Source organism: Diospyros lotus, chromosome 5 (genome assembly GCF_014633365.1).
Source record: "Diospyros lotus cultivar Yz01 chromosome 5, ASM1463336v1, whole genome shotgun sequence".
In the NCBI taxonomy this organism is placed as follows: domain Eukaryota; kingdom Viridiplantae; phylum Streptophyta; class Magnoliopsida; order Ericales; family Ebenaceae; genus Diospyros; species Diospyros lotus.
This window is the reverse complement of record NC_068342.1, coordinates 37,920,597-37,946,311: the sequence shown is the minus strand read 5'-3', so window position 1 is coordinate 37,946,311 and position 25,715 is coordinate 37,920,597. Positions and strand designations below refer to the sequence as shown.

General features: G+C 36.9%; 1 protein-coding gene across 5 annotated transcripts; it reads right to left on the bottom strand.

The window, feature by feature from the left end:
* Positions 1 to 188: 188 nt before the first annotated feature.
* On the bottom strand, positions 189 to 25,148 carry LOC127801703 (peptidyl-prolyl cis-trans isomerase CYP40). 5 transcript variants are annotated; one of them, XM_052337053.1, is made up of 9 exons: positions 24,673 to 25,136; positions 23,224 to 23,724; positions 22,949 to 23,036; positions 22,779 to 22,831; positions 2,395 to 2,499; positions 1,965 to 2,040; positions 1,419 to 1,456; positions 1,226 to 1,292; positions 189 to 537 (listed from the first exon to the last, which is right to left on the bottom strand). In XM_052337053.1, the coding sequence occupies exons 1-8, from the start codon at positions 24,841 to 24,843 to the stop codon at positions 1,236 to 1,238; spliced, it is 1,089 nt and encodes a 362-aa protein (XP_052193013.1). In that variant the 5' UTR covers positions 24,844 to 25,136; the 3' UTR covers positions 189 to 537; positions 1,226 to 1,235. The 5 variants fall into 5 exon arrangements, 4 of the variants coding, with proteins under 4 accessions (XP_052193013.1, XP_052193014.1, XP_052193015.1 ...); XM_052337054.1 differs by lacking the exon at positions 24,673 to 25,136 and adding an exon at positions 23,995 to 24,637; XM_052337055.1 differs by lacking the exon at positions 24,673 to 25,136 and adding an exon at positions 24,003 to 24,636.
* Positions 25,149 to 25,715: the final 567 nt, after the last annotated feature.

Below are 25,715 nucleotides of genomic sequence, written 5' to 3'. Positions count from 1 at the left end.
CAGAGAGGAATCATTGCATAGGGACATGGAGCAAGAATATTGCGGTTTGAACTGAAAACTGAAAGTAGACATGTCCGCAAAGTCAGCAAGGGAAAAACTACAACACAACCAGATGATGCGTACATGACCATTTAATAACATCATAAAATAAGGAAAAGAGAAATGCTAAAATGACCATTGAGTTGAAACCTGATATTAAAAAATTCTGAGATTTATCCATGGTCATTGACCTAGCCATTCAAAATAGTGTCCCGTGTCTGTAAGATCTAGCATAATGTTGACACAAAATAGTTCAAGTAAATATCTATATTCAATGCTCTAAACTGTAGTTCTCACCAAAAGATACAAAAAAAAAAAAAAAAAAAAGATGGGTCTTTGCTAAATATGAAGTCCAGTGTAGCCAGCTACAAAATGCTTGAGCTACACATTTATAAACCACAGAAATTCACTGACAAAAATTGGTTCAGGCTCAATATTTTTACAGTTGCTTTTTGTTGATTTGAATATGCGCTTATGTTCTTCGCCCTCCAACGCAACCTGTCAGTTAACAAGGAAAGCATAGATTGAAGTTAAATTATTAGAAGATTGTACAAAATAGCAATCCCCACAGATAAGAGATAATTTTCCTATATCAATGTGAACTGGCAGGCATATATGGTAGTAGCAAGAATCATCAAGAAGAAATAAACGTTAACAGTACAGCTCACTTGGCCATCCATTATTAATCTTTCTAATAGTTACTAATATTTCTTTACAAACACTGGATAAGATCAAATTAAAGCAAAGGCTTTTTGTCAACGTGTTTGGAGATAACAAACCCCCCCCCAAAAAAAAAAACAAAAAAACAAAAACAACCCCTTTTCTCTTCTTTTAGGTCAGGCTGTGCAGATAGGGAACATCCAAGGATCCAAGGAGAACTTAGTAAAAGAAAGAAATTATTTCATTATAGCCCTTGGGTCCTGTCAACACAGAAAAGCACAGGCTACAACATTAGCCCATCCAGCTAAGCAGTGCCTGATAACAAAAGCCTGACCCAATTTACTGAATCCAAGTATGAATCGCAATACTTACCAGGGGGGAAGAAAAAAATACCTATGAATCACCATGGTGATCAAAATAATATTGTTGCTAACTAGGCAGCAACCTACTTACTGGGATAAGATATGAGGAAGCAAATCTTGGAGGAAACAATAAAAGAGGCAGATTTGAAAAGTGTCCAACTTACCATTTACCAATTATGATTGGAACATCTTCTTATATGCTTTTCTCTCCTGATCACGTCTCTCAGCAATCTGTCCAGACTCCAATGTTCAAACCCCAGTTGAAAATAAAAAATATTTAATGCCAGAAAACTGGTTCGACTCACTAAGCAATTTTTTTTTTTTTTAAATAAATGTTTCAGATTCTCCATATCTTACCTTTTTCCTTGTAGCAAAAAGTTCCTTCTTTATCCCAGCTGCAACAAATGGCAGATACCAAATCAGTTTGAGCGCTAGTTCATGTGACTCGCAACACTTGGCCTATGAAATATCTAATTTAATATTTGAAAACTGTTATTTCAATTTCACAAATCCCTTTACAGGAGCCTTGACCAATTCTCTCAGAACACTATAATGTTTTAAAATATAAGAGTTGGTTAAGTAGAAAATATCAAACGAAACGTTTAAATAGCATGTGGTTTCTCATTTGAAGAAATATTTACTATTTACAGTTTTTCATTTGAAGAAATTCTTGGCAAAAAACTGTTAAACAGGATATTGAATATAGTGACCTCAGTAAAAAGACACAAATATATGTTCATGGATAGAGATGATTAGGAACCAAGAATCAATGAAACTGACCCCACTTAGTGAGATTAAGGTTTGGTGGTGGTGTGCAATTTCATCAAGGAAATTTTCAATATATTGCAAGCTTTCAAATGCATCCTATATAACCAAAATTCAAGGTCAGAAACAATCACCAACCATCATTTGGCTCCAGTTCCAGGGCCTTCTTGAAACTTTCAACAGCAGCATCAATGTCATTAAGTGCCATGTGAGCCTGAGAATTAAACAAAATGGAATCACCAGAGAAAAGGATGTATTTATCATATTAGGTGTAACAGGGTGTGGAAGCTTTAATATTAGATTGATTAACATATATCATTAGATGAGCTGCTCCATTCATCATACTAGATGAATTAACATATATGCACACAATTTTTATTAATTTCTACCATAAGTGACACTAATTTCTAATTGTCAGCTTGACAGAATGTGCTACAATGGAAAAATGGAATTATTCAAACAATGTACTGAAATCACACTGGAACAATAAAACAACAGAATAGAGCATGGTTTATCACAAGAATCCCAATTCCTCCTAGCACTTGGCATTTTTTTGGGTGGTACAAACCTGGCCTTGGCGAAACAAAGCTTTCACATTATTTTCTCCATCACGCATTGCAAAATCAGTATCCACTAGCGCCCCCTTTAGATCCCCCAATTTCAATTTACAAGCCTATGGGAACAGAGTGCATAATTATTAGTAAAATTGAAATCATTATAAAATGGACAAACACGAAGCATAAAAGTACAAAGTTTATATGAATAGATAGAATGGAAGTGAGAGAAAACAAAAGAGCCAGATTGTCTAATGTCATTCATCCTCCATTATTCAAAGAGGTTTTACATGGAATGTAAGAGCAAGAATGGATTCATGAAGGTCTAATTACTAAATCATGTAAATAAAACCCTAGTAAGATGTAATCAAACATCCCGTGAAGAAAATATCTAGGAGCCAGGGAATGCAATGCCATGTACCTGTCTCGGAAAATACATAGATCTAACATAATGCACATTATTTGACCAAGTTAAATACAGTGGCATATCTCAGGAATAAGTTGAAGGTTACATTTAAGTAAAATTTCTCGTTGGCATTCAAGAATGCTATACTTTTGCCAGAAATAATCACCACTTTGTCATGAATCAATCACTTTAACACCCACTGTCATGATCGAATACTCCCTCAAGTAGGTCAGGAAATGGCACTTACCTTGAGCCAAGCCCACTCCTAGCCCTAAGTCAGCCTTATCCTTGTGTGCTAATGGGGAACCAAGGCTCTAGAGAGAGAAACTCAAGAAGATCATTCTAGAGAAAGAAGCTCTCAACTATGAATCTATTTGAGAACTTTGGGGTTTTGGACATAAATGAGGGAGGAGAGGGCTTTATAGAGCCTTCAACCTCCTAAACCTACGATCGAGATCAAGATGATAATGATCAAACAGCCTACAAAAGATAACCCTTCATATGCTAGTCCCTTGGCACCTAGACTCTTCACATTACAAAAGCATTCTAGAGTATTCTAGAGTGTTCTAGATCCAAGGCTTTCTAGATATTGCAGTGCCATGCAACTAGTCCGCTCATCTTCTTTCACTTGCATGGCATACTTAATGCAAAATGAATTCTATAGAGCATGCAAGGCATTTACATCATTTTTAGTTTCATCACATCCAAATGAACATACCATACAGCCACATGCATTATATCCACATCGTGTTTGCATGGGTCTACATGGAAATTAACCCCCAAAATTTCAATCTGCAACATTCTCCCCCATCCTAACATGTCCACCTGATAGGGCTAATGTTTGGTGGTCTCCAATGATAGACCTAGTTAAAAAATCGTCCTTTGCTCAATTTAGTGCATACCATGTTTCCTTCTCTGTAGCGGAAAGCTTGACCTTGTTGCCCATGATGGACCTATCTTCATGCCAACCATCAATGGATTACTCTTGCTATACAGCTAAGTGTGAACCAAGTGTGGTTGGCATGTTTGATGTTGTGCCTTGTGGTTTCTTCCCATGTCGTTTCTCAACAGCTAGCCAGGCACCTAACTTGACTTTTTCCCCAAAGTCTATCATCCACCATAGCAATGTTGGCTTATATAATACTCACGATACTCCCACAAAATCTATCTTCGTCTTGTCATATAAGATGGCGGCATGCAAGACTCCCATGCTACTCATCACTTGGTCTTCCGCTCAATTTCCGACACATCCTCATGTATCAACTATGTGCTTTGAAGAGGTGTCTCATCCTCTAAGATGGCACAATTTGAGCCATCCATGGTCTGCCTAGGCTCAACAGTGCCTCTTCCTCCTCATAGTCCACCATCATTCTAGGTGGCATCTGTTTAGGAAGCTCCAGTGGAATCTCCATTGGTCAATCTTCACTTTGTTGTCGGGTTGTCAACTCTTTGGACAGTTTAGATTCTATCAAAAGCATGTATAAAAATGCCATGATGTCCCCTGACAAGTTGTAGCCAATGTTATTAAAGGAGTGTCGAGGCGCAAGGCACCCCTGTTGCACCTGAAATGGTCCTAGGCACGCCTGGCTGTTTTTTTTTTTTTAAATATTTATATTGTTTTAACTTTTTAAGTGTTTATTGCTGTAATTTTTACTGGAATCCTAATAGAAAAAAAGAAACTTTTCAGATTCTTATTCCAATTATTGTTGACTTATCAGAATATTAAGAGATCTGCTTAGATTATGAAAGATTTCTAATTATCATTTAGGAATCTTTCCTAATTATCATTTAGGAATCTTTATTGATTATGTCCATATGTATCTTAGTGTATATTTCCTTCTTTGTGTTTTAATTTGTTTCCTTAGAGATAGTTTCCTTTTTGATAGTTTCCATGTTTGATGTAATCTCCCCCTCCATAAGAGGACTGTTGTATCCATCAGATTAGAATTATGAAAGCATAATTCTGAATTCCTTCATGGTATCAGAGCATTTCCCTTCCCTTCCAATATTTTCGAAACCCTAATAGTGCCTTCATTGCACTTCTCTGCGCCGAACTCCTCTAGGGTTTCAGCCCAGCCTTAATTGTTGTTTTGTTCTGTTCTGTTGTTCAACAATTCTGTTCCAGGTGCACTTCTAGTTTCCCTTTCCAAACTCAATCTTCTTAAGACATGTCTGAGATATCAAAGGCGACTCCAGTCATTACCACTGTTGAATCCTATCCTAGTGATCAACAACTAATAGGAGGGGGTGATCTGCCTGGGATACATCCTTCCTACCAACTTGATGGGCGAAACTTCTTGCAATGGTCTTAGCTTGTGAGCACATTCCTCAAAGGCCGAGGAAAGCTAGGCCACCTGATCGGAACTCCTCCAAAAGATTCGGACCCATCCTTCACAGCATGGGAAATTGAAAATTCATCAATCATGTCATGGCTTTGGAGTGCTATGCAGCCGGAGGTAAGTAAAAACTTTATGTTTTTAACATCAGCTAGGGACATTTGGGAGACTATGAGGCAAACCTATTTTGAAGTTCAAGATGCCTCGGTGATTTTTGAGGTTAAGAATAAGATGAGTACAACAAGGCAAGGGGCATCCACTATAACAGAATATTATAATAAAATGAAAGAGATGTGGCTAGAACTAGATCATTATCAAGATATCAAGATGGAGTGTAGCAATGATGTTAAACTTAAACAAATTCAAGAAAGGGACAGGATTGTAGAGTTTCTAGCAGGGATTAATCTGGAATATGATCAAGTGAGGATCCAAGTGCTTGGTAGGGAAAAATTACCTACTCTTAATGAGATTTTTTCTATTGTTCGAAGTGAGGAAAGCAGAAGGATGGCTATGCTAGGAGATCACAATGTTGAAGGCTCAACCATGGTGTCAAGCCATAGAGATAGATCTCGGTTTAAAGCAGGAAAGACAGAAAATTCGTAGCAAAATTCAGGACGAGAAGGTTTGTGGTGCAATTATTGCAAAAAACCTAGGCATACTAAGGATAATTGCTTCAAACTCCATGGCAAAGAAGCTGTGCTAAGCAGGATAGGCGGATTTAAGAGTCGTCAAGCCTATTTTTCCAGCACAGATCAAGGGGAAGCTGAATCAGCAGGTAAAATTGAATCTATTGGTGCTGATATTTCACAATTGAATGCAGAAGAGATGAACAAACTCAAGAATTTCCTCAAAACTCTCCAAGATGGAGCCTGTTCACTTGCATAGCAAGGTAAACTCACCAATTTTGAGTGTTTTTCTGCCTTTAAAACTGCTGGGAATACCAATTGGGTCCTTGATTTAGGAGCTACTGATCACAGGACCCCTCACATAAATTCCTTTGACACTTACCAACCTCTTGTCAGCCCTAAACAGATTGTTATTGCTAATGGAACCACTGTTCCTATTGCTGGCCAAGGTACAATTAAATTCAGCCCTTTGCTAACAACCAAACAAGTTCTTCATGTCCCACAGTTAGCTACCAATCTTATATCTATTCACCAACTAACCAAAGAATTAAATTGTCGTGCTATCTTCTATCCTCATATGTGTGAATTTCAGGACATGATAACGGAGAAGATGATTGGTGTGGCTGAGGAGCGCAATGGGCTGTATACCTTACACAAGGCAAGCCATTCTACAAAGAAGCAGCAACCTGTCATTGTTTGTTCATCTCATTCTATTTTAGCATCCAACACCATTTGGCTTCAACATTATAGATTAGGTCATCCGCATTTTCCTTTATTAAAAACTATGTTTCCTCATTTGTTTAAATCTTTAGAACCTAGGATGTTTCAATGTGATATGTGTGTGCTGTCCAAACACCATAGGGTGTCTTATCCTATGAGCAACAAATTATCTTCTAAACCTTTTTCCCTAGTTCATTCAGATGTTTGGGGACCATCCAAAATATCCAATTGTTCTGGGGCTCGGTGGTTTGTTTCCACCATTGATGATTGTACTCGCATGTGTTGGGTATTTCTCTTGAAAGAAAAGGCTGAAATTGGCACCATCTTACCTTATTTTTGCAAAATGGTATCCACACAATTTGGTGCTCTTGTCCAAAAATTCAGAACAAATAATGCTAAAGATTATTTTAATAATCAGTTGAATTCTTTCTTTCAACATGAGGGTATTGTTCATGAGTCTTCCTGCGTAGACACTCCACAACAAAATGGAGTAGCAGAGCAGAAGATGAGACATCTCCTTAATGTGGCTCGCACACTCCTTCATCACACTCATGTTCCTAAAACCTATTGGGGTGAAGCCGTTTTAATCACGGCCTATGTCATCAACCGCGTTCTCTCCAAAGTCCTAAATCACCGTAGCCCATTCCAGTGCCTATCCTCTTTTTTTCCTGATTACTATTTGCATACTCCTCTCCCTTTTCGTGTGTTTGGTTGTGTGTGCTTTGCTCATATCCCTAAAATACATCAGGATAAGCTTGATCCTCATGCCCTTCGGTGTATCTTCCTAGGGTATTCTCCAACCCAAAAAAGTTACAAGTGCTATCACCCTCCAACTCGAAAGTTCTTTGTATCCAAAGATGTCTTTTTCCTTGAATCTTAGCCTTTCTTTGGCTCTCCAGACCTTGGTCCTCAGAGGGAGACTCAAGGAATTGAGGACCAAGACTCATTTGAAATTTTTCCTGTCCTAGCACCAATTGTCTAGTTCTAATCCTTTTTCCTCTGTTGTTTCAGACCGATCTCCTAACCCCTTTCCTCTACCTATAGAATGTATTGAACAAGCAGTTCACAGGCCATCCTCTCCAGTTCGGTTTAAGGGTTCTCCCTATGTGTTCAAAAGGAGGCAACCTATTGTGGAGTCTCAGCCCTCACCAGCATCAAATACAGGTACTGAAACTACACAATCATTAGATACATCCCTTTCCAACCCTATTTCTGATGATTTAGACCTACCAATTGCTGTGAGAAAATGGGTCAAAAGCTATACTTTACACCCTTTAACTAATAACTTGTCTTATCATTGTTTCTCTCAAAACCACAAAAGCTTCCTCACCTCATTAGACTCTATTGTTATTCCCAAGTCAGTATAAGAGGCTCTAAAAGACCAGAATTGGAAACAAGTCATGCAAGAGGAAATGAATGCCTTAAATAAAAATCAGACATGGGAATTGGTGCCTAGGCCTAAAGGAATCACTCCAGTTGGATGCAGATGGGTATTTAATTAGAAGTATAGAGCTGATGGCACACTGGAAAGATATAAAGCTAGACTAGTGGCCAAAGGCTATACTAAGTCTTATGGCATAGATTACCTTGAGACTTTTGCACCAGTGGCAAAAATGACAACGATGAGAATTCTTATATACCTGACAACTCATTTTAGGTGGAAAATGCAGCAGTTAGACGTGAAGAATGCTTTCTTACATGGGGATTTAGAAGAGGAGGTATACATGGAAGTGCCTCCTGATTTTCAGGAAATGGATCCAGGTACAGTATGTAAACTTAAAAAGGCCCTATATGGACTTAAACAGTCTTCTTGGACATGGTTTGGCAAATTTTCTAAGGCAATGAAGTCTATAGGATATGCTCAGAGCAGAGATGATCACACTCTTTTTTTCAAACATTCAGGTGGAAAAGTTACAGCACTCTTAGTGTATGTCGATGATATAGTTGTGACTGGAAGTGATATGGAAGAACAACAGAGTTTAAAAAGAAAATTAGCTGAAGAATTCGAGATCAAAGACCTTGGGGTACTTAAATATTTCATAGGAATTGAGGTAGCCTACTCAAAGACTGGAATCTTTCTATCACAACGCAAGTACATTCTTGATCTTCTAGCTGAAATTGGAATGACAGGAGGAAAAGGGTCTAGTGTACCTATGAATCCTAATCTCAGATTGCAAGAGAACTCAGAGGGACAAATGGTTGATAAAGGGAGGTTCCAGAGACTTGTGGGCAGGTTGATATATCTCTCACATACTAGGCCTGATATTGCCTTTGCTATCAGTCTAGTAAGTCGGTTCATGCATTGTCCAATCGAGGAGCACATGCAAGCTGTGCGGAAAATTCTGAACTATCTAAAGGTAACACCAGGTAAAGGCATTTTGTTTAAAGTAGGGACTGAATTGAATGTACAAGGATTCACTGATGCAGATTATGGTGGATCTTTGGTTGATAGGAGATCCACTACAAGCTATTGTGTGTTTTTTGGGGGAAACCTATTGTCTTGGAGGTGTAAAAAGCAAAGTGTTGTGGCAAGATCCAGTGCAAAGGCAGAATTTAGGGCAATGGCCCTTGGATTGTGTGAACTTCTGTGGCTTCGGATTATCTTAGAAGACTTGAAAATCAAGGTTCAAGGTACTATCGACCTACTTTGTGATAATCAATCAGCTATTAATATTGCCCATAATCCAGTACAGCACAACAGAACTAAACATATAGAGATTGATCGGCACTTTATCAAGAAAAACTTGGATGCTGGGTTAATTCAAATTCCATATCTGCCATCTGAAGATCAAGTGGCAGATGTGTTGACTAAAGGGCTAGCTGGAAGAAGGTTCGATGTTTTGGTAAGCAAGCTGGGAATGGTTGATATCCACTCTCCAGCTTGAGGGGAAGTGTTGATTTATAAGAATATTAAGAGATCTGCTTAGATTAGGAAAGATTTCTAATTATCATTTAGGAATCTTTATTGATTATGTCCATATGTATCTTAGTGAATATTTCCTTCTTTGTGTTTTAATTTGTTTCCTTTTTGATAGTTTCCATGTTTGATGTAATCTCTCCCTCTATTAGAGGACTGCTGTATCCATCAGATTAGAATTATGAAAGCATAATTTTGAATTCCTTCAATTATAACTAAATACTAATTAGAATTGGTATTTAATTATTGGAATTGATATTTTATTTATTGCTATGATTTTTAATAGAATCCAATTCTAATAGAAGAAAAAACTTTTTAGAATTCAATTCCAATTATAACTAAATACTAATTGGAATTGGTATTTTGTTTATTGTTGTGATTTTTAATAGAATACAATCCTAATAGGAAAAGGAAACTTTACAGATTTCAATTCCAATTATAACTAAATACTAATTGGAATTGATATTTTATTTATTGCTATGATTTTTAATAGAATCCAATCCTAATAGGAGAAAAAAACTTTTTAGATTTCAATTCCAATTATAACTAAATACTAATTGGAGTTGGTATTTTATTTATTGCTGGGATTTTTAATAGAATCCAATTCTATTGTTGTGATTTTTAATAGAATCCAATCCTAATAGGAAAATGAAACTTTACAGATTTCAATTCCAATTATAACTAAATACTAATTGGAATTGGTATTTACTTATTGGAATTGATATTTTTTTTATTGCTATGATTTTTACTAGAATCCAATCCTAATAGGAGAAAAAATACTTTTTAGATTTCAATTCCAATTATAATTAAATACTAATTGGAATTGGTATTTTGTTTATTACTGTGATTTTTAATAGAATCCAATCCTAATAGGAAAATGAAACTTTTTAGATTTCAATTCAAATTATAACTAAATACTAATTAGAATTGGTATTTACTTTTCATATTATAATTTAAAGTATAACTAAATACTAAATAAACAATAAATCAAAAGAGATTCTCAAACCAAAGAGATTGATATTTCTAATGATGAAAATATGGAAATGTTTGATCTTGATGATAAGGATGAATTTTAGATTAAATCTAAAATTCATAATTAGTTAATCTTAATTATGATTTAAGATCTATAAATTGTTTAAGATTTAATTTAAGTTGACTTACAGACTTTTCTTATAGATTTTTTTAACTTTTGTGATGCTATGCCGATTGCTGAAATATGATGGGATTTGTTTTGTTAAAATTTACAGATATATAACTTATTTTAATATTTTTTTTTAGTTAGTATATGTTGATTTTTTTAATTTTCTTGATAACATGCTTGTGAATATATTATTAGGAGTTAAGATTTATTTTATATCTTATTCTTCAACTAGGACATATATTTTTTCTTTTTTTTAAGTTAGCATGCATCTCATTCCACCAAGCTCATGCCTCGCCTTGCACCTCAGGCTCCAACACCCTTGTGTGCCTCAGTGCGCCTTGCGCCTTTAATAACACTGGTCGTAGCATGGTACCCATGTCACTTACCCCTTTTGTGGTACATCCTCAAGTTTTATGGCATCTTGGCTAGTAGCCTCCAACTTGTCTCCACATATTGATGAAGGAATTTACTGAATTCTTGTATTTTCAGCACATGTTTACAACCATATTTAAAGGTAAGTCTTATCACCTTCATAAGGAAACTTTCAATCCAACTTCTAAGAAAACTATCAATCCATCATCTAAGGAAACTAACTATTTACATAATGATAAGCAATTAAGAAACATATACAATTAGAAAATTAACTGACTGTACATTCTATATCTACATTAGGAAACATAATCTTCAGCCTTCTTTGGTAAGCATAATCTTCTGCATTCTTTGGTAAGCCAATTTGCCCAGTAAATCTTCTATTTCCCTTTTTATTCCAACACTCCCCCTCAAGCTGGTGAGTGGATATTCTCTATTCCCAGCTTGCTAGTAATCTTTTGAAATCTAGAAATGGATAATCCTTTGGTTAAAACATCAACTAATTGGTTTTCTGATGTCACATGAGGGATAGTGATGAGTCCACTATCAATTTTCTCTTTGATGAAATGTTTGTCTACTTCTACATGCTTCAATCGATCGTATTGTATTGGTTGTATGCTATGTTGATAGCTTATTTATTATCACAATATAGATTCATCGATCCACTTTCAATCCTCAAATCCTTTAGGATTATTTTGATCCACAAAAGCTCATAGACACATAAAGCCATAGCACAAAATTTTGCTTCTACACTTGACCTGGCTATCACATTTTGCTTTTTCCTTCTCCAAGTAACCAAATTAGTTCCTATAAAAGTGCAACAGCCTGTAGTTGACCTCTTGTCTGTGAAATATCTTACATAGTCAACATCAGTGTATCCTTCTACTATTAGATTACTTCTTTTTTGAATAAAAGTCCCTTTCCTAGAGTAGCTTTTGAGTACCTGAGAATTCTCTGATGTTGACTAAGCAATGTTGGGTCTACTGTGTGAGAGATAAATCAATCTTCCTACTAACCTCTGGTAGCACCCTTTAGCAATGATTATTCCCTCCTTGTTATCTTGGCTCATTCTATGATTCGAATCAATAGGTGTGCCCACTGGTTTGCATCCAAGGGTACCTGTTTGTTTGAGCACGTCAAGAATATACTTTTGTTGGCATATAAATATCCCTTGTCTTGAATATGCTACTTCAATTTCAAGAAAATATTTCAGTTTCCCCAACTCGTTCATTTCAAATTCTAGAGCCAATTGTGTTTTCAGCCTCAATTTTTCTTCTTCATCACTCCCAATAACTATAATATCATCAATATATACCAATAGAACTGTAATCTTGTCCTTAATTGAGTGTTTCACAAATAAAGTGTGGTCACCATAACTTTACTTATACTTGAACTGCATCATAGGCTTAGTGAATCTCCCAAACCAAGCTCACAGAGATTGTTTTAGCCCATACAAGGCTTTCTTCAGTTTGCATACCTTATCAGGACCACATTTGTCATCAAAACCCGGTGGTGGCTCTATGTACACCTTTTCTTCTAAGTCTCCACGGAGAAATGCATTTTTTACATCATACTATTGAATTTCCCAACCAAAATGAACTGCTAGAGATAATAACAGTCTCATCGTGTTCATTTTTGTCATCGGTGCGAAGGTCACTAAGTAATCCACCCCATAAGTTTGTGTGTAGCCCTTTGAAACTAGCCTTGCTTTATACCGTTCAAAAGTCCCATCTGCCTTAAATTTAACAATGTAGACCCATTTGCAACCCCCTGCTTTCTTTTCCTTGGGGCGCACCACCATCTCCCATGTCTAATTTTTCTCCAAAGCTCTCATTTCCTCCTCCATGGCATATGTCCAATTCCTATCCCTTAAAAAATCATATACAATTTTGGGTATTTGGGTTGAGTTCAAGAGGGAGAGAAAGCTTTTGTGCTAGGAGGATAGTCTATGTGAGGTGATGAAATGGGCTATAGGATGTTGGGTACACTTTTGTGCCCCTTTTCTCTAAGCAATAGGAAGATAGAGATCACAATTTGAGTTGGTATCACAAATAGTAATGCTGTCAGTTTCACAATTGAGCAAGTTCAGAGTGTTTGCATTACTTAGACTTAGAGTTGATTCTTGGACTTGCTTGAGCAGATGTAAGGGTTGTATTTTCCTTGAATACTGCTTCAATGTCTTTAAAGGGTTATGGATTTGCACCTGTTCATGGACATTGGCAGTGTCAGTGGCAGGTTCAGGAACATTGGTAGTGTCATTGGAAGGTTCAATGGTATTGGTATAGTCAAGAACATTAGTATGTGGTTCAATGTCATCGACAGGTTAAGGACCTTCGCAGTGTCATTGGTAACTTTAATGATGTCAGTGTCACATGTTGTAACGTTATTTGGAGTAGTGATATCTACCATTTCTGCAACCTGGTCCATTGTTTCTAGAGTGATAACACTAGGAAAGGGTTGAGATGATGATGGTTTATTAGAAATGTTTGCATTTAGGTCATTTAGTTCGAGAAAGGGAATGGAACCTGAGCACACATTTTTGTTGCTCCGCCTGAAGATGGGTGTGAGGAGTTATGTAGAAAGGTTGGAACTCATGAAATGTGACATCAAGAGAGACGTAGGTGCGTCGACTAAAAGGATCAAAACATTTGTAACCCTTTTTCATAGAAGAATGACCAACAAAGACGCACTTTTATGCCCTAGGGTCTAATTTAGATCTGTGAGTCTTGTGGATATGCACAAAAGCAACACAGACAAATACATTTGGGGACAAATCTCTAGTAGACACAAGGTATGGAAAATGGTTGGATAGAGTATGTATGGGACTACGATCGGCTAGGACTTTAAAAGGAAGACGATTTATGAGATAAGTAGTTGTTAAAACTGCTTCCCCCCATAGGAATTTGGGAACATTGGACTAAAAAAGTAGTGCTCCAATGACTTCTAAGAGATAATCGTTTTTCCGTTTTGTCACTCCATTTTGTTGTGGAGTTTTTAAAACAAAAAGATTCATGCACAATACCCTCCTTCATAAAAAATAAAAATAAATAAATAAATAAAAAGAAAGAGAGAGTTTGATTGAAATAATCCCAGGCATTATCTAAGGGAAACCTTCTTATTCTAGCTCCAAACTGAGTAAAAATTATTTTTTGAAATTGAGAAAGCAGTGAACTAACCACAATATGTCTTTCATAAAAAACAACCAAGTAGTCTTACTGTAGTCATCAATAAAAGTAACAAACCACTTAGCCCCATGAATATCAGAAATCTTTGCAGACCCCCAAATATCAGAATGTATCAAAGTAAAAGGTTAACTGCATTTTGTTGAATTGATAGGAAAGAAGGTACGATAGTGTTTAGCAAATTGAAACACTTCACATTGAAAATCTAACATAACTAGACTATTAAACAATAATGGATACATATGTTTTAGGAGAGGGAAAGGGGAATGACCAAGACGAAGATGATGTGCCTAGATCATTTGTTTATTAGCTATGGCTACAAGAGCTTGGGAGAAATGAGACTGGGTTCCCTTTATTTGACCACTGTCTGGATTCTCAAGGTAGTACAACTCATCACACTTTCTAGCAAATCTAATCATCTTCCCTGAGACTTATCATGAAACACAATGAGAGTCAAAGAATGTTAGTTTGCAATGACAGAGATAAGATTAGTTAAAAGGTGAGGGATATGAAGGACATTGGTAAGAGTTATGGAAGGGGTAAGATGTAGACTTCCTTGTCCAGCAATGGCAGTAGGAGAGTCATCAACTATAGTAATTTTCTGGTGTCCTTGGGTTGGTTTATATGAATCAAAGAGAGAAATATCATAAGTCATATGATCAATAGTCCCAAAATCTGCAACCCATCTACCTATTTTAGTATGTGAGGCTTTAAAAGAGTCAGTCATAAGACACATGCCACTTTTGACAAGGGAACAAGAACCTGTAGATTTGTTAAGAGATTCAAGGAGACGTTTCAACCTTTCAATATATTCTTTGTTGAATTCTATGGATTCCTCCTTGTTTGGCTGTGGAGTGTCAACTAGTGATTGCTTAGCCAGATTAGCTTGGCTGCTTCCTTGGCCCTTGAATCCTCTTTATTCGTGCCAAAACTTGGGCCTTTCCATGGAGTTTAAAGCAGTTTTCTCATGTGTGGCGAGGTTTGTTGCACTAGGTGTACCACGATCCATCTTTGCTAGACTGTTTTCTTGCTTCTACTGGCCTCCAATTTCCTTTATTCCCTCCTTCACCCGGTCGACATGTGACCATTGCCACAGCCTCTTGTATACAAGGTTCCAACATAACCCCTCGTCAACTCTCTTCAACACAAACAATTGAAAAATGTTCACGAAAAGTTGGTATAGGAACCTTACCAAGGATTTGAACTCTGATCTGATCATATTCAAAATTCAAACCTACAAGGAATTCAAATAATCGATCATTTTCTAGCAACCCTTAAACCACTAGAATATCATGGCTGCATTCTAGTTTCAGATCTCGGTTGTGGTCAATTTCAAGCCAAAATCCATTCATCTAATTGTAATATTCGGTGACAGACATGCCCCCTTGTCGAGTAGAACTTGTTTTTTCAGCTCATAGATCAAAGTTGCATCCTTCTTTTTGGGAGCAAGTCTGCTACAGATTCTCCCATATTTCTTTTGTAGTGGTAAGGAACATCAAGATTTTACTAATCTCTGGTTTCATGGAATTCCATAACTAGGACATAATCACTGAATCTTCTTCATCCTATGCCTTGAATCCTTGATCTGCTTCTTTTGGACTAGGATCGATAAAATGGTCGATCTTTCCTCTTCCTTTGAGAAAAGTTTGAACTACCTGACGGCTGTCTCCATTACAGGTAATTGGTTCCATCAAGCCGATATAGAAGATTTAAATTCTGGAAATCACTTCCAGTTCCTGCTGCAGTAGTAGTCATAGGTGTAGCCAATATCTCCCCCATAGCAGTTGAGACAGAATCTTGAGAAGTAGTTGACATATTGAGATGAAAAAAAAAATATGTAGAATGATTAGGAAAGGCTACGATGAAGGCAGAACAACAAGGTGGTAATGAAGGCCAAAGAATGGCAATGAGGGCTGGAAACGAGAGAAGCAATGAAGGCCAGAAAAAAATACCCTAGAAGGATGGCTCTGATACCATGAAGGAATTCACTGAATTCTTGTATTTTCAGCACATATTTACAGCTATATTTAAGGGTAAGTCTTATCACCTTCATAAGGAAACTTTCAATCTAACTTCTAAGGAAACTATCAATCTATCCTCAAAGGAAACTAACTATTTACAGAATCATGAGCAATTAAGAAACATAAACAATTAGAAAACTAAATGACTGTACATTCTATATCTACATTAGGAAACATAATCTTTTGTCTTCTTTGGTAAGCATAATCTTCTGCATTCTTTGGTAAGCCAATCAACCAAGTAAACCTTCTATTTCCCTTTTTATTCCAACAATCTCCTTCCAACTGCTCTCCTGGGCTTTTAACACTTGATCCTCATGCCCATCCTTGGTTATGTCTGCATGCACCTTGTCCTCAAGACCCCCATAAAGTTGGGTGTAGTCACTATGCTCCTTTTTTGGCTCCTCGTTCTTCGACAACTCAGGATCTTATTTAGGATCCATCCTCATTGGGTAATCCCCCATCTAGTGGGCACCCCCACATAGAAAGCACTTGTATCTAGGCTTATACGTTTATCCCAATTGTCTACCTTCGCTGACAAACGGCTTGTTATGACTCTTTCTCCCCTACCATTAGCAAAATCAGCCTTTAGGTAGAGGTGTCAAAAGGGCCGGGCGGCCTGGCCTGTTACTGTTCAAACGGGCCGGGTCGGGCCAAAGAAATTGGGCACGCAGCCCAGCCCGGGGCCCATTGGGCCAGTTAGTTAGGCCCTTACTCAATTTTTTTTTTTATTTTGTTATTCTTTAGTAATTATTGATATTGGATACTAAAAAATTTACATTTCGCAATATATATAAATAATAACCATCAATTTATTTAAAATTTTTAAGTTAAATTTTTTATATATTTAAATTATAAATAAACATTCTCCTTTTTATATGTACATTATTTTTCATATCAATTCACAAGAAAATTTATAAGGCATATAGAATTTTGAAATATAAAATGATGAAATAATATTTAAAACTTAAGAATTAAGATAGAAAATATTTTAAAATGAAAAAAATTGATTTTTATATATGTATTATTTTGATATTTATATATGTATATATTATATGCATTATTTTTAAAAAACTTATTTAAAAAAAAGAAAAAAAGGGCTAGGCCAAGCCCGCTAGGCCCTATGGGCTAAGGGCCCGACCCCCCTGTAGGGGGGCCGTGGGCCGGGCCGGGCCCTATCCACGGCAAAAGGGCCCAGGCCTGGCTCTTTTAGTAAAAGGGCCAGCCCGGCCCGGCCCGGCCCGTTTAAAAAGCCCGTGGGCCGACTCGGGCCGGGCTGACCCTTTTGACATCTCTACCTTTAGGTGACTGGCAATTTGCGTCCATGATGGACTCTTAGCAAGTTCTTCTTCTAGTTAGGCCTTTATTCTATCAAATGCCGTCGACATTCTCCCTTAAAGCTAGCTACTCTTGATGTGCTTGGCTAGTCCTTAGCATCATGGAAGGATGAAGCTCCTCAAGCTAACAAAGCACTTTCCCCTAATTCATCAACGTCTTGCTCAAGGACATTAGGTTACTCCACAACATCACTCATAACCATCTCCACCGTCATGAGTTGACCTTCCCATGCATTTGCAACATTGCATGACATCCTCCCTTGGACTAGCCTATTCCCAATCCACAATGGCAATTGCATCCTCTCTTCCTGACATCAAGCTTATCCCCAAGTTACACTTCCAATCGACACCTACACAAACCTTAGTCACAACTAGACTTTGATATCACTCGTCATGACTCAATTTCTCCGATGCCCACTATCATGATGATCAAATACTTCCCCAAGTAGGTTGTGCAACACTTTGCTTGAACCATTGCCACTAGCAGTTTAAGTCAACCTTACCCTTGTGTGTGTTAATGGAAACAACCCCATGGTTGTGCCTTGGATTGATAGTTAAAAGCTAACTAGGCTCTGAGAAACTCTGAACAACACAATAGAGAGAAGCTCTTAACTATGAATCTATTAGAGAATTTGGGAGGGTTGGATAAAAATGGGGGAGGAGATCACTTTATATATCCTTCAAGCCCATAAACTTATGGCTAAGATTGAGACGATCCAACAACCCACATAAGATAATCCTTCATATACTAGTCCATTGACTTTCTGTGTTCTAGACTTTCCATATTACAAAAGAATTCTAGAGTATTCTACAATTTCTAGAAAAATCTAGGACTTTCTAGACCAACAATGCTATGTAACTAGCCTAGTTATCTTCTTGCGCCTATGTAGCACTTGCATGGCGCACCATAATGTAGATACCATGCAATGTGTTGTGCAGCCAATTCAATAGAGTTTGTGTGGTCCTTGCATATCTTTAGTTCCATCACAATCGAGTAAGCATGCCATTTAGCTGCCTGCATCAACTCCTTGTCATGTCGGCATGGCGTCTGCATGGAAATTAACCCCCAAAATTTCAGTCTGCGACAACTTGTCATATTTAACTAAACATATTCATAAGAATGATTAACCACAAGTACAACAACATATATGCCTAAAATATTGAATTCCAATTACAAATACACTATGAATACAAGGACCAAGGAATAATATTAAATTTTGTTTTCTTGCATCTTCTAAAGCACCAAAATCAAAACCTTTCTCAAACAGGCATGCTAATTGGGATTGGTGAGGACAATTGAAGTGCACAATTAAGATGCAAAAGCAAAAGATAACACCAGGTCAAGGATTAGTCTTCCTTGGCTTAGTCTATATCGTATGATTGCATCCCAAGGAAGATCCATGACTAGTATAGCATAGTTATATGTGCCAAACATGCATGTTCTTTATTTAAAGCATATAAGGCTCTTGAGCTCTTTGATGTTTGGCAAACATAATAAGCAAAATCAGCGGTTTAGCTTAATATTAGATACTAGAGAAGAGTGTTCACAATGCATGAGACTCCCATCTTTGCAAGGGCAAGGGAAGGTCATTCCATACACAACCTTACCTTGCTTTGTAAAGAGCCTGTTTCTAAAACTCAATTGTATGACTTACTAATTATAAAGGAGCAACTTTATTGCTGCCATTAATGCAGTGGGACTAGATAATATACCAATAGAAACATGGAAATGCATGGGAGAAGAGGGCATCTCCTGGCTAACGCAACTATTTAACGCCATCCTTAAATAAAAAAAGATGCCAGATGAGTGGAGGAAGAGTACTTTGGTTCCTATATACAAGAACAAAGGAGATGTTCAAAACTGTGAAAATTATAGAGGAATTAAGTTAATGAGTCATACCATGAAACTCTGGGAGAAAGTAATAGAGCGGAGGCTCAGAAAGGAAACAAAGGTGTCAGAAAATCAGTTTGGTTTCATGCCTGGTAGGTCAACAATGGAAGCTATATATTTACTGAGGCGTCTAATGGAAAGGTATCGAGATCATCAGAAGGACCTACATATAGTGTTTATAGATCTAGAAAAGGCCTATGATAGGGTCCCTAGAGAAGTATTATGGAGGGTTTTAGAGAAGAAATGAGTCAAAATAGCCTATATACAAGCCCTTAAGGACATGTATCATGGTGTAGAGACAAGGGTCAGAACATGCGGAGGGGATACTGAATCATTTACAACTACAATAGGACTGCATCAAGGTTCTGCACTAAGTCCATACCTATTTGCCCTAGTAATGGATGAACTCACTAAAGATATTCAGACATATGTGCCATGGTGTATGCTATTTGCAGACGACATAATGTTGGTGGATGAAACAAAAGAAGGAGTGAACACTAAGCTTGAGTTGTGGAGAAACAATTTAGAATCTAAGGGATTTAAATTAAGTAGAAAGAAAACAGAATATATGGAATGCAAATTTAGTAAAAATGCAAGAGTGGATGATGTTATAATAAAATTAGAAGACCAAATCTTACAAAGAAAAGACCATTTTCGATATTTGGGATCAGTGATTCAAAAAGATGGAGAAATCCACGAGGATGTTGCACATAGAATTAAGGCAGGTTGGCTAAAATGGAGAAATGCATTGGGGGTGTTATGTGATGGTAAAATCCCATTAAAATTGAAAGGAAAATTTTATAGGACAGCTATAAAACCAGTCTTGTTGTATGGCTCAGAATGTTGGGCAGTCAAATACCAGCATGTGCAAAAGACGAGTGTAACGGAAATGAGGATGTTAAGATGGATGTGCGGACATACAAGAAAGGATAAAATTAGAAATGAAGTTATTCGTAATAAGGTAGGAGTAGTGCCAATCGAGGAGAATATGAGAAAGACTAGACTAAGATGGTTTGGTCATGTGAGACGGAGACTAAGAGATGCTCCTGTGAGGAGAGTTGATGAAATGGAACAATTAGTCACAAAAAGAGGTAGAGGTAGACCCAAGAAGACTTTGGGAGAGACATTAAAATTTGATATGAAATATATGGATCTAAATGAGGATATGACAAAAGACAGAAATACATGAAAGTCTAGAATTCATGTAGCCGACCCCACATAGTGGGATAAAGGCTGGATATGTTGTTGTTGTTTTAATTCACACTCTTAGTAATAAAAACTAGACAATTTTTTTCTTGTTTAATAACTATCCCTAACAAATATCTATTTAAACCTTGATTTCAAAAAAATTAAAGGCTCAACTTCTCCTAATCTTCTTTAAGGTTGATTTGCCATATTTTTTTTTATGATCCAGGTGTCCAAGGTTCGCCCGACTAATCTTGGGGAGAGCGGCCTTCCCCCCCGATTTGCCCTCCAGGTAAATCCAGATGCGGTCACAACCTATATGTGATTGATTAAGCATAAAACTTTAAAACCATCATTGTGTCATAAAAGCTCAACCCACGTTCTTACCAAAACGAATAATAGGTTATCGAATAAGTGTGCTTGTTCCTATTCCTTATATACGTCATTCATAAATAATTTATTCCATCATTAGGCACTTTTTTTAATGCATATTTACCGAAAAATATAAAAGTGGGAGTTCAATCACATATTCTCATGTCTTATTATGATGTTACCATTTTGATCCATTCTTGTCCTACTTTTTTGGCAATCCTAACTTACTTTATCACCAGTTGATTTCACATGCCACCCCTTCTCATGTTGGTTGTTATAAAGAAAACCACCATAAAATCAAATTTTAGTATGATCCAACCAAATTTGTCAGATTTTTTTAATGCACTGATCAATATTCATATTGAACTCCCACATATATATGTGCAAATCCCAAATTGAATAGAAGGATACAAACTCACAAGGGTTGGAAGAGGGGTATTTAAACGTTTATTTTTAAGTGCTTTTTATTTTTCCTCGCCTACTTTTAAGTATTTTTAATGTTGAAAATTGAATCTTCCTATAATGTTACAGCAATTTTGTTCTCAACCCAACTTACTATTCAAATTTACCTACGTAACATAGTTATCCCTTAATTGACAACATGCATGTTAAGAAACACATTTTATTGTTACGTAAGAGTTGGAAATGTCATCCACATAACTTCTCCATCTATCACAAAATCTACAAGAATTCAAATTAGCCTTGGAAAAGGAAACTTATTTCTTAAAAGGTAAACTTGGTTACAAAATCTTCTATCTGTATAAAGGATGTCCACAAAGCACAAGATTCCCCACTTTGCAAGGTTCAAGAGAGGGTCATTTTTGTACATTAGCTTACCATTGCTTTGCAAAGAGGTTATTTTCACAGTAAAATCTTCTTTTTACATAGAATAATATTGATATACCAAAAGTTAAAATACAGAGTGATTTTATAATTAAATAAATGTGACAAACTTTTATAAGACAGTATGAAATATAAATATAAATTGACAATGGTGATTGGGCGATAGATCCCCAAACTGAGAGAGAAAGAGAAAGAGAGAGAGAAAGAGAAACCTCATCTAAAAGTTTAAGCTTGTTGATAAACTCCATCGCAAGAGGGGTTACAACAACTAGAACAATGCCTAGCTTTTTTGCTCTATTTTTTATTAAATTTATCTTAATTTTACTTAAATCTAGAATAATTAACACCAAAAGTAAAAGGGCATCCAAAAGAAAAAGAAAAGGGGCAAACCACGAGAACCTCCAGAGACATTTTTAAACCATGGGAAGTCCCATGTAAATGGCCCAAACCATAGGGGGTTTGAGACTGTGGGGGTAATTTACCCACTAAAATATTTCACAGCTAAACCACTAGCTTTGTACATGTAAAAGAACATTATTATCTCAGCTTCCATTGAACCATAATATGTGTCACAATAATAATTTATATAGATGCAAAAAGAAAGTTCTACCAGTTCAATCCCATTAAATTCATTGAATTTTCAAAATAGTTGGTAATAATAGATCATAAAAGGCCTTGTGGAATTAAATTCATTTAATTTATAGTCAACTGGTACAAGAGATAGCAACCAACACCATATGGTAGGCAATTTTGGGCAGAAGCAAAATGACTTTGTGTGCATAAAACCAAATAACAAAACATCAGCCTATACGCATTAATAGGAAAAAGTAGAAACATGCAGTATGGCAATTCTAGCTTGGTTCAGATAGGTAAATTTTCCATTTTCTTTTGGCACATTTTGCTATAGGATGCATTAAAATTACATCTGATCTTTAGCAGAGGAAGTAGACGCTACATGTGCAGTGGAAAAAGCATATACTTAAATGATTGTAGCTAAAGTACAGGATCTGAAACTAAAAAAGGGACAACAAAATCAAAAAAAATAAAAGGCTTACAGCACTGTTGGTAAATATCTGTGCTTTTGTCTTTCTTAAACTGGAACTTTTCTCTGTAGAAGCAGAATAGGAAACAAAAAATAAATTCATGAGCAGAAATCATCCTTAGATAAGGTTGATGACTGAGAAACCTAAAAAGGATATAAAGAAGAGTGAGGAAACCAGTTTACCTTCATCAATCCCATCCTTCTCCCAGCAGACATCCAAATATCGTAAAGCCTTCCTGTACTTCTTAAGAGCCATCTTATAGTCTTGCTTCTGCAATGACAAGGAATGGATTTTTCTCAATGTGAGACTACAGGCCACAGGAGCAAACAACTGCAAAGTTAAATTCTACTTTGCTTGAAGGCCTAAGATCATAAATTTCTTTGCTATATAATTTGAAACTCCTAAGTCCAAACAGATTATGAGTGTGAGAGGAAAATCATTTCAATTTTGTGCTTGCCTTGAAATGACCATTTCCAAAAGCCTTCACAGAATCCACAGCATTCATCCACCAAGACAGCTCACTGGGATTGTTATCCAGGTCAGCTGGCCAATCCGGGTAGGTATCACCGTCTTTGAAAAAGTTAGCAATTCCATTATCTGCCCCCTCAGGAATTTCTCCACAATCCGCAATCATAACATCAACAGTGGGCCGATCATTTTCACCAGTAGTAACATGCTCAATAGAACGAACTACTCCCATGCCTTTAACAACTTTCCCAAATACAACATGCTTCCCATCCAGATGAGAAGTGCGGGTGGTTGTGATGAAAAACTGAGACCCATTAGTGTTAGGACCAGCGTTAGCCATTGACAACATTCCTTTCCTTTCATGTTTCAATTCAAAATTTTCATCTTCAAACTTCAATCCATATATGGATTCTCCCCCGGTGCCATCGCCAGCAGAAATATCTCCACCTTGTACCATAAAACTTTTAATAACTCGATGGAAACAAACTCCCTGAAATGTTACAGAAGTCCTTTAGACTAATAACATACAAGACCTCATCAGTACTCTGAAATAGATAAAACACGTCGGGCACTAACAAAAAGTGGTAAGCAGAGAAAGGACTGCAGTTTTTCCTCCATAAGCATGTGAAACAGGGATGGAAGTGCATAAATCTAGAAAAACAGTATAATAGATTTCATTGCATGGATGCAGTACAAGATAAGTAGTTTGCATGTGAGAGTATAATAAAATGAAATAAATAATCAAATTACAAGAACCAACCAATTGACCTTGGTCGATACTTTTTGTTTCCCAAAAGCACAGGACAGAAGCATTAAGGTCTTCCCATGGGTGAATCACATAATCATCACACAAGCAATTCAGTCTGCATGACATTGCATACCTCGGACAATTCTACCAGTATCACTGGCAAAACAAAACACAATAAAAATCTAAAACCAATTAACGCCAAGGAAACAACCTGCCGCAGTATGAACAGGGTTTATCAATCCCACCATTTGAGCAATAAGCCTAGACGCATTAGCACACAAAACTTGCTTCAGATAAGCGCATCTTTTTAAGGACTTCACTAAATTCAACTGGTGCATATTACCCAAAAAGGAGCAATAATTCAACACAAAAAGCAAGAACGATCCACCGTAGAACAAAAAAAAATCCCCAATACAAATCAAGACTCAAGCGCGTGGGTCAATATTTCATCATGAGAAAGGGCTCCGGTGCAGAAAGACCGGTATGCCCTCAAATTCGAAGAGAAACCATGGCTCTAACAGACAGGAAGAACCACCCATTCAGAGACTAACAGATAGGAAAACGAGCAAGGCCATCAGAGCCTTTTCCGATACAACCAACCATCCAAAAGAAGATCCATAGATTTGAGTTTCTACAAACAGATACACGTACATACATAAATATATATATAGAGAGAGAGAGAGAGAAGGCCTTGTAATGGAGAGGAACGCCAGTGTTGGGGCCAATGCCCTTTTCGCCGGTACAAAGGGCCCTGAAGTTCTCGGCGGTCTTGGGGACGACGTCGTTGTAGAGCTCCACCACTATCCTCCCTTCCAGCTCTCCTCCGATGCTTATGTCCAGAAAGCACCTCGGCCTTGCCATATCCCTCTCCCTCTCTCTCTCTCAACAATAGAAGAGGAAGATGCAGAAATGGAGGTAAAAATACGGCAACGGATTACGACTACATATAACCGGGAAATGCAGCCAGAACGAAAACCCTAGTTATTGCCGGTTACATATATGTATGAGCGCGCGCGCGTGTGTATGTATATATATATATATATATATATTTCAGAACTGCTGGGCTTCTGGCGTTGCCTGCTCCCTCTCGTTTGCCCCCATTATTCAAACTCCGCCCGCTGTGGGCTAACTTGCGCCTTACGCACTATCCACCACCCACTATCTACAATCCACTATCCACGCGGTTAATAGTTAACACCTTGGATTAATGATAGTGATTTTTGTTCATTGGCATCTCCAGAAAGCCAAACACCTTTGGCTTTTGCCCCAATCACAGTTAGATGCTCAATAATAGAATTTAGGATCAATCTCACCAATAATTCTTCAGATTTAATTAAATTTCATCGACTTTTTTTACATATTTTTAAAAATAACATATATTTTTCTTAAATTTTATAAATGCGAATCACTTATTCTGTTAATTAATCTCAATCATTTTCTTTTTTTTTTTAATTCTTAAAATATCCCTTTAGTATTGTAAGAAAAAAAAAAAGTGTAGGTGATCAAGATGGGCTCGATTTGAAGACGAACCCATGTTGAAGACAATACAAAAGAATAGAGAGAGAGAGAGTTATTCTCGTGTTCAAACCCTAACTAGAAAATAGTTTAATAAATAAGAAGCGACCTTAAAAAAATGAAAAATATTTATCGCTCTCATGTTTGCGATTATGCTAGGAGTCGAAACTTGTCTATTGAATCCCTTAATTTATCTCTCTTGCTAAAATTATAGAGCC